Source organism: Triticum urartu, chromosome 2A, assembly GCF_056163025.1.
Source record: "Triticum urartu cultivar PI428250 chromosome 2A, HENAU_Tu73, whole genome shotgun sequence".
Taxonomy (NCBI): domain Eukaryota; kingdom Viridiplantae; phylum Streptophyta; class Magnoliopsida; order Poales; family Poaceae; genus Triticum; species Triticum urartu.
Genome location: NC_141874.1, coordinates 710,489,477 through 710,505,626, shown reverse-complemented (window position 1 = coordinate 710,505,626; position 16,150 = coordinate 710,489,477). Strand labels below are relative to the sequence as shown.

Below are 16,150 nucleotides of genomic sequence, written 5' to 3'. Positions count from 1 at the left end.
TAGTAACCGTTTGATGCAAACTCCTTTAGCTGTCGGATCATGCCCTTTCCTCCCCACCACATCGTTTACTTTTTTGCTTTTCAACATGAATATCAAGCGGGGGCGCACAGGGGACGCGAGCGACATGACCGGCATCGAAGGTCGCTGGATCTCGGCCGCTCGCCGCCCTCGCTCTCGGGCAACCGCGGTGATCGTTGCGGCCAGCCGCGACCACAGGTTCCTCGTCGAGGGTTGCAGCACCGTCATCTGTGGTTGCAGCAAACCGTGCAGCAAGTCACCGCTCTCGCCGGATGTCCTCGTCGCCGAGCGCAATCGGTCGCTGCCCGCACTTCTCGCTAACTCCACGCCGTATGTCCTTGTCACCGAGCGCTCCCGGTCGCTGCCTGCATTTGTCGCTGACTCCATGCCGGATGTCCTTGTCGCCGAGCGCTGCCGGTCGCTGCCTGCACTTGTCGCTGACTCCATGCATGCAACAACTGTGGCCTGCGGTTGCAGCTCCAGTGGCAACGGCCCCCATCGCTCGCCATCGACGCTCACCACCGACACGCTTGCCATCGTCAAATCGCAATCAAAAAGGTGCTTTGGTTCCAGCAAAATGGAAGAACAGTTGTACTAAGAAAATACGCTGGTTCCAGCAAAAATCCAAGACGATGGTAACAAAAATAATGGATGTTTTTTCCAACAAAAATCAAAATGATGATAACAAAAGAAATTATGCTTGCAAAAAAAAAAATGGTTCCAGCCAAAGTACTTGTCATTTCGTGAAAAACTATGAATCATTGTTACTGGGTCGTATAAAAAAAGCGCCGCTTCCAGCAAAAAAAATTGCTGGTTCCAGCAATGATGTATCGCCGCCGTGGCCGTCGCGGCACGGCTGTCGCCGGTTCCAACATTTGTTTTGCTTGCTTTAACTCCACCGGCTTACGGTTGTAACTCCACTGAACTACGGTTGCAGCTCCGCCGTGCCGGGTAGCAGCATCTCTGCCGGTGTGGTCACCGTTGGAAGTTGTGGCTTCCAGCATCTCACGCCCATGGTTACAACATCTGCGCGCCATGGATCCAGCATCTGCACTCCACGGTTGCATCACCCCCGTCCCCTCGTGTGGGCGCCGTGGAAGCTCGCGCGCGACTCATGGTCGCAGCAACTGCCGGCCCTTGTGAGATGTAGCTGCGAATGGCCCCCGGCGACAACGATGGAGAAGGAGGGGGGAAAGGATACAGACGTGCTGCTGCGCTTGGGACCAACAATAACGTGGTGCGTGTGCTGCGCGTGGGACCAACAATAACGTGGGAACATATGACCAGTAAGAGCATCTCCAACAGGTTGTATGTTAGTCTTGTTGGTAAAATGTTCATGTCATCAACCAACAAGCTATCATACAACTACTCCAATGGGTTGTATGTAAGCTATCCAATAGATGGTGAGAAAATAAATGTGATTGCTCTCTATTTTACCTTGGAGTTTGTGCAAAGGTTGTTGGTTAAGGCTAGTCATAGTGGGAGTAACTTAGCTAGTAACATAACGCACTTCGAAAAAATTCTGCTTATGTGGCAAGTAATTAATGAGAGGTGGTAACATAATATGTTAATGTAACATAACGCTTTCCAAGACAAGATAAGTCTACGAGTTAATAAATGAAGCCATCTATGATACTACTAGTATGTTACTTTGCATTATGAAGGTAATAACTTAGACTAGTGTCATATGCATGACACTAGTCTAAGTTACTCCCCACTATGACCAGCCTAACCTACATATAACTTTGCTCTCTCTTCACATTTAGTACATGCCATATCATCGCTATGTTCTAGTTAGCAAATTTATCAACGTTTATCTTACAACTGTTGAAGATGCCCTAAACAGAGTTGTTGTTTCTACTTGCATGGAGGTGATCATACCCTCATTATTGACTCGGTGTAGTGTACGTGTCCGTCTCCCCAATATAAATAGCTTCAGCTGCTAGACCACCTCCAAGTCCTACAATACTGCAGTCGCTGAAACCTCGTGCGACTCACACTCTCAATATGGCCTTCGGGCAAGAGGCCATAGAACAACTATCTCAGGAGCTCGTCGGAGGGTATAATCTCAACGCGAGGCTCCTGGCATTGCTGCGCCGCAGCCCTCTCGACGGACGTGGACAGGAGAGGGCCGCAGCGATGAGCCAGGAACTCTCCCGGGTGTTCATGGTGTCTCTGTTCATGCTCAGTTCTCGAGAGAACAGCAGACCGGTGGTAGACAGGATGGCATCGCCAGCGGCAACGATCACTGAGGGTAGCATCGATGAGCGGGCTCCGGCGAAGGACATGCGTATCTGGTACGCCACTGATGACTCTTGTCATTTTTCCTGGCTATATGTACTCTTGTGATTTCTTCATTTACCAGATGTGTATTCCTGTGCTGTTGTCTCCATGGAACAATATAGTGGTGGAGAGGTTGCTCCCCCCAGGAAGGGCCGAGAAAACGAGGTTACCAAGAAGGAGATTACAGCCTCGCCTCACAGTGATGGTTACCAATGGAGAAAATACGGACAAAAGAACATTCACAAAAGAAAATTTGCAAGGTGAAGTGCTAAGACTTCCAGCGCTTCTATATATGTGGTACCATTCCTTATTTATGAAAAAGAGGGGCTATAAACTTTCTCTTTAGTCAAACGATACATAGTTTGACCAAGTTTATAGGAAAAACTATCAATAACTACAATCTAAAATTGATATAATATGAAATTTTATTTTAATGACTATCTAATGATATCAAATTTGGTAGCATAGGTCTTAATAATTTTTGCTACAAAATTGGTCAAATTTTACAATATTTGACTTCAGAAAGAAGTTATAGACCCTCTTTTCAGAGATGGGGGAGTATCTAATTAGACTCATATAGTCATCCATAGGTCTACTATAAGATACATCCATAGGTCAAATTTTAGAAGGTGCACACCTTTGATGATGAGTAGCCCAAACCCATGATTTTTATAAAAGGTGTGCACACTTTGAAATAAAAACCGAAGGGATGCTGGATAAATATGTTAGACTACAAAACTGGTTAGTCGAGTCAGGCAAACATTCCATTTAAGAAATTCAACTCCTGGTCAAACTGCACATTTTTGGTAACTTTTAGAAATTCCAGCACCAACTTTGTTCATGGTGTAACTTTCAAAGTTTGAAATTTTGAGAAACTCAATTTTTAGAAGTTAAACCTTTTCAAATATTTGAAATTCAGAAATTTAAGGGAACATTAAAAATTTTAAATTCAAACTTAAAAAATTCATACTTAATAAAATGTTAAAGATCTGGTGGTGCTACCGGAAGGCTTTTTTTTGTTGCGGGGAGTGCTACCCGAAAACTTAAATGAATAGCCATCGCAGGATTTCGCTCCACCCATGGTTGGAACTAGTAATTTGTTGGGTCTACACCAATTTGAATTTTCTTAAATGTCAAAAACTTTTTGTTTACTAGTTCATATAAAATTATCCAACTCTTATAAGACCATCTTTGCTTTGCAAAAAACAGAAATAAAATTATAAAAAACACATGGTCAGATTTTCTACTTTTTGAGGAGTCTCTAACTTGTTTCCTTTCTTCTAGTTGACCATAACTATTTTGTTTACTATTTCCAACATTCTAGTACCAACAATGTATTTATTTGTTTTTGGAATTGGACCAACTATGTATTTCTAGTGTCCACCCCGCCCCCAAGTTCCAAATTAAAAGGTGTATAAATTTCTGAGCTTTGTCGATCAAAATAAATGAATTAAACACAGGTGTATAAATTTGTTCAGAAGTCAACCTTCTTTCACCCCTGATCAAATTTATAGAAAAACTCAACATCTATAATACTTCAAATGTATTACCATTAGATCCACCATGAAATGTATTTTCGTATTTTATTTATTTTTAGTATTATAGATACTGATATTTGATCAAACTTTACAAATTAAAGTTAATAGACAGTAATCTAGACACGAACCTTTGTCTTACCCACAATCCAAAGAGGGCGTTCTGTTTCTGCTCTCGAGCTCAAATGCTCCCTCATAGATAGTAAGATTGAAATGACCGCAGCCTCTCTAACTGTATATGCATGCAGGTCCTACTACAAATGCATGTTTAGCCATGACCGCGGCTGCAGGGCGAAGAAGACGGTGCAACAGCACGATAGTAGCAGCGGCCATCGTCCTATGTTCCAGATCACCTACATGCACGAGCACAAGTGCCAGCAACAAACAGTGCCTCCCGGAGAAGCTACAAGGAGCGGCCACTTCGATCCTCAACCTCAACACGCCGAATTGGATGACGACACCATGGCCTCGTGCCTGGCCATGGTGATCGGAGGAGCTGCGCCTGCAGCTCCGTCGTCCTCGTCCTTGTCGCCGCCGCCCGTCGGAGCGAGCCCGAGTGACCCTGACGGCGGGCGTACGCCGAGCCCGCTGGACGTGAGCACGGGCCTGGACACGGGGATCTCGTGCGGCTTGCCATGTGCTCCCGTGAAGGCTCCATCGTCGTCGTCGTCGTCGTCCTTGCTGCTCGTGGAAGCGATCAGCTCGAGTGATCGCGCGGTGTACTTGCCGGCCGGCGGCGGACTCTCCCCGAGCACGGACGCTATAGCGATGGATGATACTTACTTCCCGTGCAGCCCGCTGTTTTCTCCCGTCGCTGCTCGGTCCATCAGTCGTTCGGACGATGTGCCCATGGCTGTTGCTGGGTTTACAGACACAACGTCAGCGTGGCCACACTACTCGTGAATACGTCGTCCGGCACCGTCATCACTCACCACCATTCAAAAAGCATGTGTACACGTGTGCACACAATGTCACTGACGAACATCTTGCGCACATGGTATTTCGTTATTTTATCTGTTCACTGGCACATGTGGGGATTTCAGTCTTATCAGGCACCCTGGCAAGAGCAATTCGCTGATTAACTTCCCTATGATGCATTGTTGTACGCATGGCGGACCTAGGATTGAAGAAACTAGATGATACTCTACACGTTATTGCGAGAATATTATTCAATATATTGTAAGGAGATTTTGTTGTATGAACATGAATATTTTGAGTAATAATATGATAGAAGGAAAATACACTGGGGTGCCTAAACTTGCGTTGGATAGGTACTTTGCTATCTGAACTTGCAAAATACATGAAATTGGTGCTCGAACTTGACTAAACATGTAAATATGGGAGGAAGCACCGTGTTTACACGCATAACCAAGTTTCATATATTTTACAGCTTTAGGAGCCAAAGTGACCGCCCAGTATAAGTTTAGGCACTCTGGTGTGTTTACCTCATATGATAACAAAAAGTGGAAATACATATGATTTATTGTGTTTGATCATTTTTACAATTGCAAAATATTTATTAAATACAAATAGCATAATAGAGCGGAAATGATCATGCATGTTTGCTATGTTGGTGGATTTGTTACTATATATGATATGCATGGTTGCATGTTAAGGTGGGTCTTTTTCACGCATGTTTCATGTTGCGATGGCACGTTTACATGTTAAGAAAAATAGATTAGTGGCTGGTAGCTGTTTAGATATAAAAGATTAAGGAGGCATCATCAGACACTCTTATCAACCTGCATCATCAGAGCCACCACATGCACTAGATTCGGCCCGCTCGGGCCTGGCTAGCTAGAAACAACCAATTCGAGCGTTCCTCCTAAGCCAGGCCGAGCGCTGTTTTAAGTTCCATGTTGTGCAGGTCCAACAGTGCTCACGGGCAACCAAATGGGCCAAACTGCATCCCCATGGCCTAGCTCGAGAGGATGCAGGCAACCAAACACATCCAACGTCTTCTCCCATCTTTCTTGTGTCATCTATTCCGTGGGATTTTACCTGCCATGGATGGTCTTCTCGAGCTCCTCCAAGCGAACCCCAAGGAGAATAAGGGGCACAACTGCCAGATGGGGGCACAACCACGTTGCCAAAAGCTAGCCACAAGTGCACACACATGAGGTGCTCCAAAGACCAACAACAGAGTGGCTGCTGCATACAAGGGTAGCCGCGCTGCAAGTTGATAAGATAGTGTTGCACTACGAGGCATGTTGCGACGGTGTCTTGTCTGCTTTGACGATGTTGGGACGGTGGCCTGGCTGCTCTGGTGATCATGCGATGGCATGCTTCAATGCATGCTGGGACAGTGTCTCGGCTGCTTTGATGATGTTGCTCCAGCACGCATCGACGGCAGTAGCGATGTTGCGATGGCATCCTAGCTGCTCGACGTGCTTTAATGTCAGCGGCGATGCACAATGGCATGCTTTGATGGTAAATGCAGTGTCGTGATGACGTGATTCGACGGTCAAGGTGATGGGTGTGAGGCATACTGCAATGCCAGCTCAGCTGCTTTGACGATGTTGTGATGACGTACTTTGATGGCAGCGGCGATGCTGCGATGGTGGGCTGGCTGCTCCAACGATGTTGCAACGGCATACTTAAAAGGTCATGACGATGTTGTGATGCATGCTACGGCTATGCCAAGGACGCGACTCCAAGCACTACTAGAGGGGGCTTTTTTGCACATGCGCTTCTTTGGGGAGGACGAGTGGTATGTGTTGTGGAGAGGAGAAGAGGAGAACAAGTGGGTGTGATCAGACACATTGAACAGCAGGGGAGGTGGCTGGTTATTTCTTCTATATATAGCCATTAGCGGCTAGCACTGTTAGAATAATTGTATAGGAGACAGGGGAGGCTGTTTAACTTGTATCTAAACTCTATCTCTTCTTCTCCTTTATCTCCCGTAACGACCTCCTGGTCGATCTCTCTCCTCCTGGTCAATCTCTCTCTCTCGATCTCTCTGTAACTTATGCATCAAGGCTTTGCCTAATAATGCGGCCCGAGACAAAGGGTTCTACGCTTCCCAAATTATTTTACATGGTATCAGAGCCTCTTCCTCATTAGATTGAAAGAGATCGCATCTAGCTACCTTCGCGACCGAGCCATGTCTACCACCTCTGCCGCCATGTCGCCCAGCACCATGGGCGCGATCACCACCACCTCCTCCGCCTCCACCTTTGCCTCCTCATCCACATCCACCAATACTTTCCTCGGATCGCCACCACATGAGAAGCTAACAAGGGGGAACTTCCTGCTATGGAAGGCCATCGTGCTCCCCCAGATCAAGGGTGCCCAGATGAAGCACCACCTCGACGCGACAAGCTCGCCACCGCCGGCCGCTCTCACCATCACCAAGGATGGCAAAGAAGAGCAAGTCGTCAACTTCGCACGCACTCTCTGGTATGCACATCAGCAACAACTTCAAGGGTTCTTGATGGGTTCCTTTTCCCGCGAGATCCTTTCCCAGGTGGCCACGCTCCAGACGCCGGCCAGGTGTGGCGCGCCATCAATGACATGTTCGCTGCCTAGAGCCAAGCGCAGGCGATCAACACCTGCATCGAGCTCACCAACCTTAAAAAAGGTAACATGTCCATGGTAGGGTACCTTGGCAAAATCAAGACCCTCACCGATGAAGTCGCGTGCACTTCTTCGGCGCTCTCCGATCCGGAGATCGTCTCCAAGATCCTTGCTGGACTTATCATGGAGTACAATCTCATCGTCTCCGCTCTTGCTACCCGGGTGGAACCCATCATGGTTCTGGAGCTGCACAGTCAGCTGCTCAGTTTTGATGCCCGCCTCACCCTCCTCCATGGCAGCGATCTCCGGCAATCCTCTACATACTCCACTTCACGGGGTCGCCGCCATGGTCGTGGTCACCAGGGCGCCAACCGTGGCGGTGGCCGCGGACGTGGTGCTTCTTCGGGCGATGGTGCCCGCTCTGGTGGCAACTATGGCCACAACAACGAGAGTGGCGGCCATGGCAACAACAATGGGGGTGGCGGCTTCAACTCCAACAGTGGCCGTCGCAACTCCACATCACGTGGCCGCCCTCGGTGTCAGCTCTGCAAGAAGGCCGGTCATGAGGTTATTGACTGTTGGCATCGGTTTGATGAAAACTTTGTCCTGGATGCTCGTTTGGTTGCAGCTGCTATGCGCAAGCAAGGCGGGGATGGCGTCTGGTATGTTGACTCCGGTGCTATGGACCACGTCACCAATGAGCTAGAGCAACTTGCTCTTCGCGAGACGTATCACGGCAATGACCAGATCCACACCGCCAGCGGTAAAGGTATGGATATTTGTCACATCGGTCAAGGTTCACTTAATTCCCTCATCTTCAACATGATCTAGTTCTTAAGGATGTTCTCCATGTTCCTCAAGCTAATAAAAATCTTGCCTCTATGTCTCGTTTAGCCACCGATAACAACGTTTTCTTTGAAACTCACCCTCGCTATTTTTTCATCAAGGATCGGGCAACGAGGGCACTTCTCTATCACGGTAGATGCATTGGAGGTCTCTACCCCATCTCATTCGGAGCACTTAGATGCAAGCATCATCGAGTCTACTCCGTCATCAAGCCCTCTTTGGCGAGGTGGCATCAAAGATTAGGACATCCCTCATCAGTCATAGTTAGGCAAGTAGTCAATAAAGACAATCTTCCTTTCTCACATAGTTCAAATAATGAGTCTATTTGTGAAGCCTGTCAATGTGCCAAGAGCCATCAGCTTCCTTATCCTAAGTCTACTAGTGTGTCTCATGCTCCCTTAGAACTGATTTTCAGTGATGTATGGGGTCATGCCACAGATTCTTTTGGTCGAAAAAAATATCATGTTAGTTTCATTTATGATTACAACAAGTTTACATGGATTTATTTGCTTAAGTATAAATCTGAAGTCTTCTCCATCTTCCAAGAATTTCAGAAACTTGTTGAGAGACACTTTGATAGGAAAATTATATTAGTCCAAAGTGACTGGGGAGGGGAGTATGAAAAACTTAACTCCTTTTTCTGTAGCATTGGGATTACTCACTATGTGTCTTGCCCTCATGCTCATCAGCAGAATGGCTCTGCTGAACGCAAACACCGTCATATCATTGAAGTTGGTCTCTCCATTTTAGCTCATGCGTCCATGCCCCTCAAGTATTTGGACGAGGCCTTTATCACAGCTACATATCTTATCAATCACCTTCCCAGTCAGGTGATTGGCAACTCCACTCCTTTAGAACAATTGTATCATCACAAGCCAGATTACAATTATCTCAAAAAATTTGGGTGTGCTTGTTATCCCAATTTATGTCCATACAATCATCACAAGCTCGAGTTTCGCTCAACACAATGTGTCTTTATTGGATACAGTAATCTTCATAAAGGATACAAGTGTCTTGAACTATCTACTGGACGCATCTATATCTCTCGTGATGTTATCTTTGATGAGACACTCTTTCCTTTTTCCAAACTTCATCCCAATGCGGGCGCTTTGCTTCGTGCAGAAATGGCACTTCTACCAGACTATGCCACACATCCTGATCACGGGGGTGAATTAACTGATCATGATCATGTGAAAAATCCGAAGAAAATTGTGTTTCTAATGACTTTTGTGCAGATTCCAGTCGTCAATTTATGTGCACACAGGACAAACCAGGCACAGCTCCCGGTGCTGATCATGCTGACGGCGCACGATCCCAGACGGATTCGTGACAGACTGCAGCGCTGGGCGGCGCACGATCCCGCACATATTCGCCCCTGCTGCGCCCCCTGGTGGCCGATAGCGCAGCAGACCGGGTGGGCCGCACCGGTCTAGGCGCGTCACGCCAACCCTCGCCCGCACGCCAGAGACGCCCATCGGGCGAGGCACGCGGGGGGGGGGGGAGCGAGTCTTTGGCCACCACGTCACCTGGGGACCCAACAACCGACCACACCACGACAACGCGGGACCCACCGGATGGTTCCGATTCGCCAGTCGATCCTGGCTGCGCGTCGGACGAGGAGCAGCACCAATCTTCCTCGGATCAGGAGCCCCATCAGCCTGGATCTTCTGTGGACAACGACGAAACAGCCGAATCTTCTGCGTCACAGTCAACTGCAGCTGTTCCTATGGCTCCTTCACCTCCTCATCGACACACAAGGTCTTGGTCAGGTATTGTCAAGGAAAAACAATACAGTGATGGTACAATAAAGTATAATCCAACTAAGCGTGCTTTTCTTGCCACTACTGGTGAAGCTATCAATCTGCATGATGCTCTTGCTAACAAGGATTGGAAGGAAGCAATGGATAATGAATATAATGCACTTATAAAAAAATTAGACTTGGCATTTAGTACCACTGCAACGTGGTGCTAATGTAATTGATTGTAAGTGGGTATACAAGATTAAAAGAAAATCTGATGGAAGTATAGACAGGTACAAGGCAAGGTTGGTTGCAAAGGGTTTTAAGCAGAGGTTTGGAATTGATTATGATGATACCTTTAGCCCCGTTGTTAAAGCAACTACTATTCATCTTGTTTTGTCCATTGCTATTTCCATAGGTTGGAGCTTAAAACAGCTAGATGTTCAGAACGCGTTTCTTCACGGTATTCTTGAGGAAGAAGTGTTCATGCGGCAACCACCAGGTTATGAAAATCACAGCACACCACATTATGTATGTAAGTTGGATAAAGCCTTATATGGTCTAAAGCAGGCTCCAAGAGAATGGTATTCTAGGTTGAGCATGCAGCTACAACATCTTGGGTTTACATCATCCAAGGCAGATACATCCTTGTTCTTTTATAGCAAAGGCAATATCTGATGCGGAGCATCCTATGGACATCACCATGTCAAGAGTTTATTCAGCAAGTGACACGTGCGACATCTACTTCACATACATAAAGGTGAATCCTCTCCTTTACATGTGCTCACTTGACCCCTTCGAGGATGGTATACTACTTGACCCTCCATCGTGCATGCATAGGTATTGTTGGAGCTTCACGGATGATGAGGAGGAGTGCAAGCGCCAAGGATCACCTACACCACCCGCGAGGGAAGCGTAGAAGAGAAGGAAGAAGAAGCCTGGACAAGCTTCTGGAAAGCCCGGAACTTCCAGCCGCTGCCCGGAACTTCCGGCCATCCCGGAGCTTCCGGCCCTGCTACACCGAAGCCGTCCGAGAGTGTGCCAACTCTCTAGATAGCCCGGACCCTGCCCGGACCTTCGCCCGGAACCTCCGGCACCCGGACCTTCCGGTCGTCCCCGAAACTTCCGGCCCTGCCTGCGCGCAGACACTCGGGCTGAAGCCCATGTACCCTTTCGCCCCTCACTTACCCCTTTGTGGACCTAGACTATATATACTCCTCCACCTCCTCCTTTCTAGGGTCAGCGTTGTGATAGCTCATTTGAGAGATAGAGCTACGCTCATCCATATCGGATCTCCTCCGTGCGAGAGACCGCGGCCTCTTCGGAGAAGATCCCTTTGGATTCAAGCCCCCTTTCTAAGGGAAGATCCCCCCGTGGATTCAAGACCTCCTCACAGAGAAGACCGGTTACCTCTTGTATCGTCCATTGTTGACTTTGGATCTTGTATCTCCCTTTGTGTTCATGGATCTAGCGCATGTGTGATCATTCTTGTTGGTTTGAGTGTTCTCTTGTGTTCCCCTCGTGATTTCCCCTCATTTCCCTCCTCGTGTTCTTCGTGTTCATCGCGGGATTCACTCCTTTCGTGAAAGATCGGGCCACTAGGGTTCTACCCTACATCATCTTGGTATCAGAGCCAGGTTGATCACGATTTTGGAGCCTCCCTCTTTGTTTTCTAGCCTTCTTTTGCTTGGTTTCGTCCTAAATTTGAAAATCCCCACAAAAATAGCCTCGGTTTTTTTTTGATTTGTTGGTTTGGATGATGTTTTGTTGATTTTGATCCATGGATTCGTTGTGTCTCAAGTGGATCTAGAATTCCCCATCTTTTCCCCCATTTATATCCATGAAATATCCTCAATTTTGACCCTGAAAATTGAGTTTTTCCGCCCCCATTCTTAGATCTGGAATTTAGGGTTTGTCCCGGAAGAAATTCCACGACCCCCGAAACTTCCGGACTCCCCCGAAACTTCCGTCCTAGCCCCGGAACTTTCGGGCTAAACAGAGAGTTTACCCAAAATCCCCCGGCTTCCCCGAGACTTTTTCCGCGACCCCTGGAACTTCCGGCCACCTCCCTTGTCGTGGAATTGTCACGGCAGATGTCCTAGAGAAAGGACTTAGTCGTGGAGCCATCGCGACGGGTTAGCTTGAAGGGGTTAAAGCGGACACAGGGACGCAAGAGAGTTTATACTAGTTCGGCCCCTTTGATGAAGGTAAAAGCCTACGTCTAGTTGTGATGGAATTGATGGGGTTTCGATGACTAGGGAGCAAACAAGCTTCGCCTATGTCTCGAGTTGTTGTCTGTTGTCCTTGAACCGCCGCCGGGTCGTCCCCTTATATACACGGGTGACGCCCGTCGGTTCACAGAGTCCCAATACCGGCACATAGATGTGTCCGGTTTGGTCTCTACTTATTCCTAACTTACAGTACAAGTTAAATACCAACGCCGGTTTACGGCTACAGGCCTTGAACCGACTATGGGCCTTGAGCCCTCATCTGCCTTCTTGGGCTTTAACATACTTAACTACTGACAAAGTTAACCCGGCCCAGATAGGCCGGTTTACGCCCAGTAGTGATATTCCCAACACCCCTGGAACTTCCGGAGCCCGGAACTTCCGGCCTAACCAGAAACTTTCCCTGAAATTTCAGCATCAACCTCTTTCACCGATTTCATCAAAACTTTTCACTTTAAACTCCGATTTGGGTGTTCTTTGGCTCGTTTTGAAGCTATCGACGTGCCCGAGGACCTCACTTTGGTTTCGCCACCTTTTGACCCCATCATTTTTTTGGATTTTTGGCATCTTTGCCTAGGCCTTCCACCATATCATGCACTACACCATCACCGACTTCTGCAACCTAACCAATTTTGTTCCCCATCGCATTAGTGGTTGCTTGAGGAGTGATTTGAGTCTCCTAAGGTGTCTAGGCTACTTAGGGATGATTGCTTCTTCATCAACCACCACCACCACTTCCGCATAGGCTTACCAACCATACACTTCTTCCACACCGACTTAACCCAATTTTGTTTGTGTTGTGAGTTGTGTCTCCTAAGGTGTTTCGGCTACTTAGGGACCGTGCTTCCAACTCCGACACCGTGTATAGTACACTATCATAACCTCCACTTCCGCATTGCCTACTCACAAAACCCATCGCAACCACGACCACATCCCGATACCACCATTTGACATTTGAGATTTTGAGTTCGCGGTTTTTCTGTTTCCTAAGGTGTTTCGCCTACTTAGGGACGAGTCTCCATCATCTTGGTATCTCCATCAAGATCACCGCCACTCATCATCACCGCGAATGGTAACCTCCATATCATCTATCGTGGTACCCCTCCATTGTATATTCCCTTGCCATTGCATTTATAACCCCTAGCCCATTTTGCGTTACTTGCCTATCGAGACTAGCCATTTGAGTATTGCCGGCAACGTTACTTGTGCACATTAGTGGTCTACACCTTCCATTACATACATACCATACCATATTGGTATCATATCATCTCGTGTGCCTCAAGTTTGTTCCCACATATATACAATTGCTATCTTGGTTTGTGCATTTCGCAAAGTGGCCATACATATAAAAAAAGAATAAGCTTTTAAGCAAAGAAAAAGAGAGAGCAAGAAGCTTGTAAGCAAGTGCCATAGCATCATACCACATTGCATAAGATTGTCATATCCGATCATCTTGGATCATACCACTGGGACATCATATACATAGCATACTTGGGATAGAAGTCGTTCCATTTTGCATCTTATAGGTTGTGCACAAGTGCCGTGTCCGCCTATTGAGCAATCGTGCTAGCGTCTCTCTTGAGTTGTGCAACACGAGCGTTTTCTATGGATTCCACATTTTGTGCTCATCCTTGGTTGCACGACCCCATTTATATATCCGTGTGTGTGTTTCCGTGTGCCATTCATTGCTATTGGTCTACTTGTTACACTTGTGAATTTGTGAATCTATTTCAACATTATTGACTCTTGCTAACATTTTGCACCAAATTTTTGTGCCACTATCCTCACCGAGCTGCACCATAAGCCTTATTTTTGTAGGTGTGAGAAACCGACAAGAATTGGTACCAATTGTGCTATTTCCTTGTCCACATTGGAGTGATCATTGATCCACTTTCAACTTCGGTCAAGGTACATTTGGTATTCGTTCTTCTCTTTTTACCACTCACATTTTTCTCTTGGAGTGATGGAAGGCAAGGCATTTCACCTTCGGTCTACAACAACAACGATGAGTTCGATGCCACGAACAACTCCAACAACGCCAACATGCAAGCTCAAATGGAGGAGATCAAGGCCCTCATCAAGTCCTACAAGCGGTCTTCCTCATCTTCGAGAAGACGCTCCAGAACACATGCCTCCGAGCTACCATCTCCGGCAAGATCACATCGGCATCGACACCATCACCAACAAGGACGTGAAGGTCAAGAGCTCAACACCAACAACCGCTCAATGACTTCACCATCCCCCTTGGCATCTTCACCAAGCGACTTCAAGGCATCTTCACCTACGGACAACGGCATCTTTTCCAACAAGCACCTCAAGACTATTCTCAAGAGAAGCTCCCCAAGCTCAAGTCTGTGACTTCCACAAGCTACTACGACCTCGACACCGACCACGAGATTCCTTTCTATGGAACTCAAGAACCCGAGGAGTATCTCGAGTGGGAGCACCTCATGGACGACTACCTCAAGCTACATCAAGTTCGTCCCGAAGATCAATTGAAGTGCGCCACAAGGAACTTCCACGACTATGCGTACACATGGTGGCTTCACACACCTTCGGAGAGCTACAACATGAGTTGGCCCAAGACGAAGAAAGCTTTGCGGTGAGAGTTCGTGCCTCCAACCTACACGGAACAACTTCTACACCAATTGGAGAACACCATCCAAGGATCCAAGTCCATCGACGAGTACTTCAAGTAGATGAAGATTGCCTTGCGACGAGCCGACGTGGAGGACCCCATTTCGATGAAGTTCCACTTCATGATGGGATTGCACAACGACATCTCCAAGACGATCTTCCTCACGAACTACAAGTCCCTCGACGACAACTACATTGGTGCTCTCAAGGCGGAAGAAGAACTCATGAAGGCCAATGCTTCTCCACCCCAAGCTCACTTCATGATGACCAAGCTCCATGAGAACAAGCATGAGGCTAGTACCACCATGATGTCCAAGCCCGACAAGCTCCAAGACGATGCTCCCAAGTTCGACTTCACCGCCATCCCTCTTTGTGGCATTGATGGTGCCAAGTCTACTTCGACTCTTTGTCAAGATGGTGCAGCGACGACTACAACTACGAAGCCATTTGAGGACCAAGCTTTGAAGGCGAGCGACAAGGTGGCGAGCAAGGATGATGCTTCCATCTTAGGAGGCGAGAGTGATGATGTGCCATCTTCGGCCTTCATCCATTGCGACGGCGATGAGATGGTTGAGCATGGGATTTTCCCTTCGACCACGGCGACATATGATGACTTAAGTGACTTTTGCCACCATATTGAGAGTGAGAGTGACTTCACCACTAGCCCCATATATGATGTGTTACCACAATTCCCATATGAGGAGAGTCACAACCCCCACCACTTGAGTGAGATGAGTGACTCCACCATATGTGAGTTTGAGTGCACCTATTTTGAGGGAGTGAGTGAACCACCACATAGAGAGAGTGAGATAGTTGATAGGTCATGTGAGGCCACTTTCAACACTAACGACTTGACCTCTACTTCTATTGTGTCTTCTCATTTGGTGCTAGGTCCCTTATATGATGACGCGCCGATTCTCGACGACATCGTCCTACCTTTGGACAAGACGATGGCCATGGTGGAATATGATGCACCCCCAACATGGTTCCATCAAGATGATGATATTGACCACCATTTGGTCTTTTCCACCTCACCTACACCACTTGAGTGGAATGAAAACGGTAACATAGGTGACGGTAATGCTCTAGTCCCACTAGTGGACATTCTTGACATTGATTGCTTGCATGATGTTGATCCACCTATTTACATGCTTCATGCTAGTGCGACTTCCTCATGTGATGATTTCTTGCCCATTTATGATGAGTATGATGATGGCCATGTGGAGTCTATTAGTTGTGATGCCATGTTACATAGGATTTCTTGTGATAATTCTCTCGGTCACATCATGTTTGCCCATTCGCTTGACTTGTCATATGCTATGCATGAGATCCATCATATGTCATATTT

At 47.2% G+C, this 16,150-nt stretch overlaps 1 protein-coding gene across 1 annotated transcript; it reads left to right on the top strand.

The window, feature by feature from the left end:
* Positions 1 to 2,025: 2,025 nt before the first annotated feature.
* Positions 2,026 to 4,739, top strand: LOC125538059 (uncharacterized). The gene is made up of 3 exons (XM_048701363.1): positions 2,026 to 2,315; positions 2,424 to 2,561; positions 4,085 to 4,739. Exons 1-3 carry the CDS (start codon positions 2,026 to 2,028, stop codon positions 4,737 to 4,739), a joined length of 1,083 nt encoding a protein of 360 aa, XP_048557320.1.
* Positions 4,740 to 16,150: the final 11,411 nt, after the last annotated feature.

Bases quoted from the DNA above. Each gene is read 5' to 3' on its own strand.
- LOC125538059 (XM_048701363.1), top strand. From the start codon at position 2,026: ATGGCCTTCGGGCAAGAGGCCATAGAACAACTATCTCAGGAGCTCGTC. The intron at 2,316-2,423 runs GTACGCCACTGA...GGAACAATATAG, and splicing joins GCGAAGGACATGCGTATCTG to TGGTGGAGAGGTTGCTCCCC. The intron at 2,562-4,084 runs GTGAAGTGCTAA...ATATGCATGCAG, and splicing joins CACAAAAGAAAATTTGCAAG to GTCCTACTACAAATGCATGT.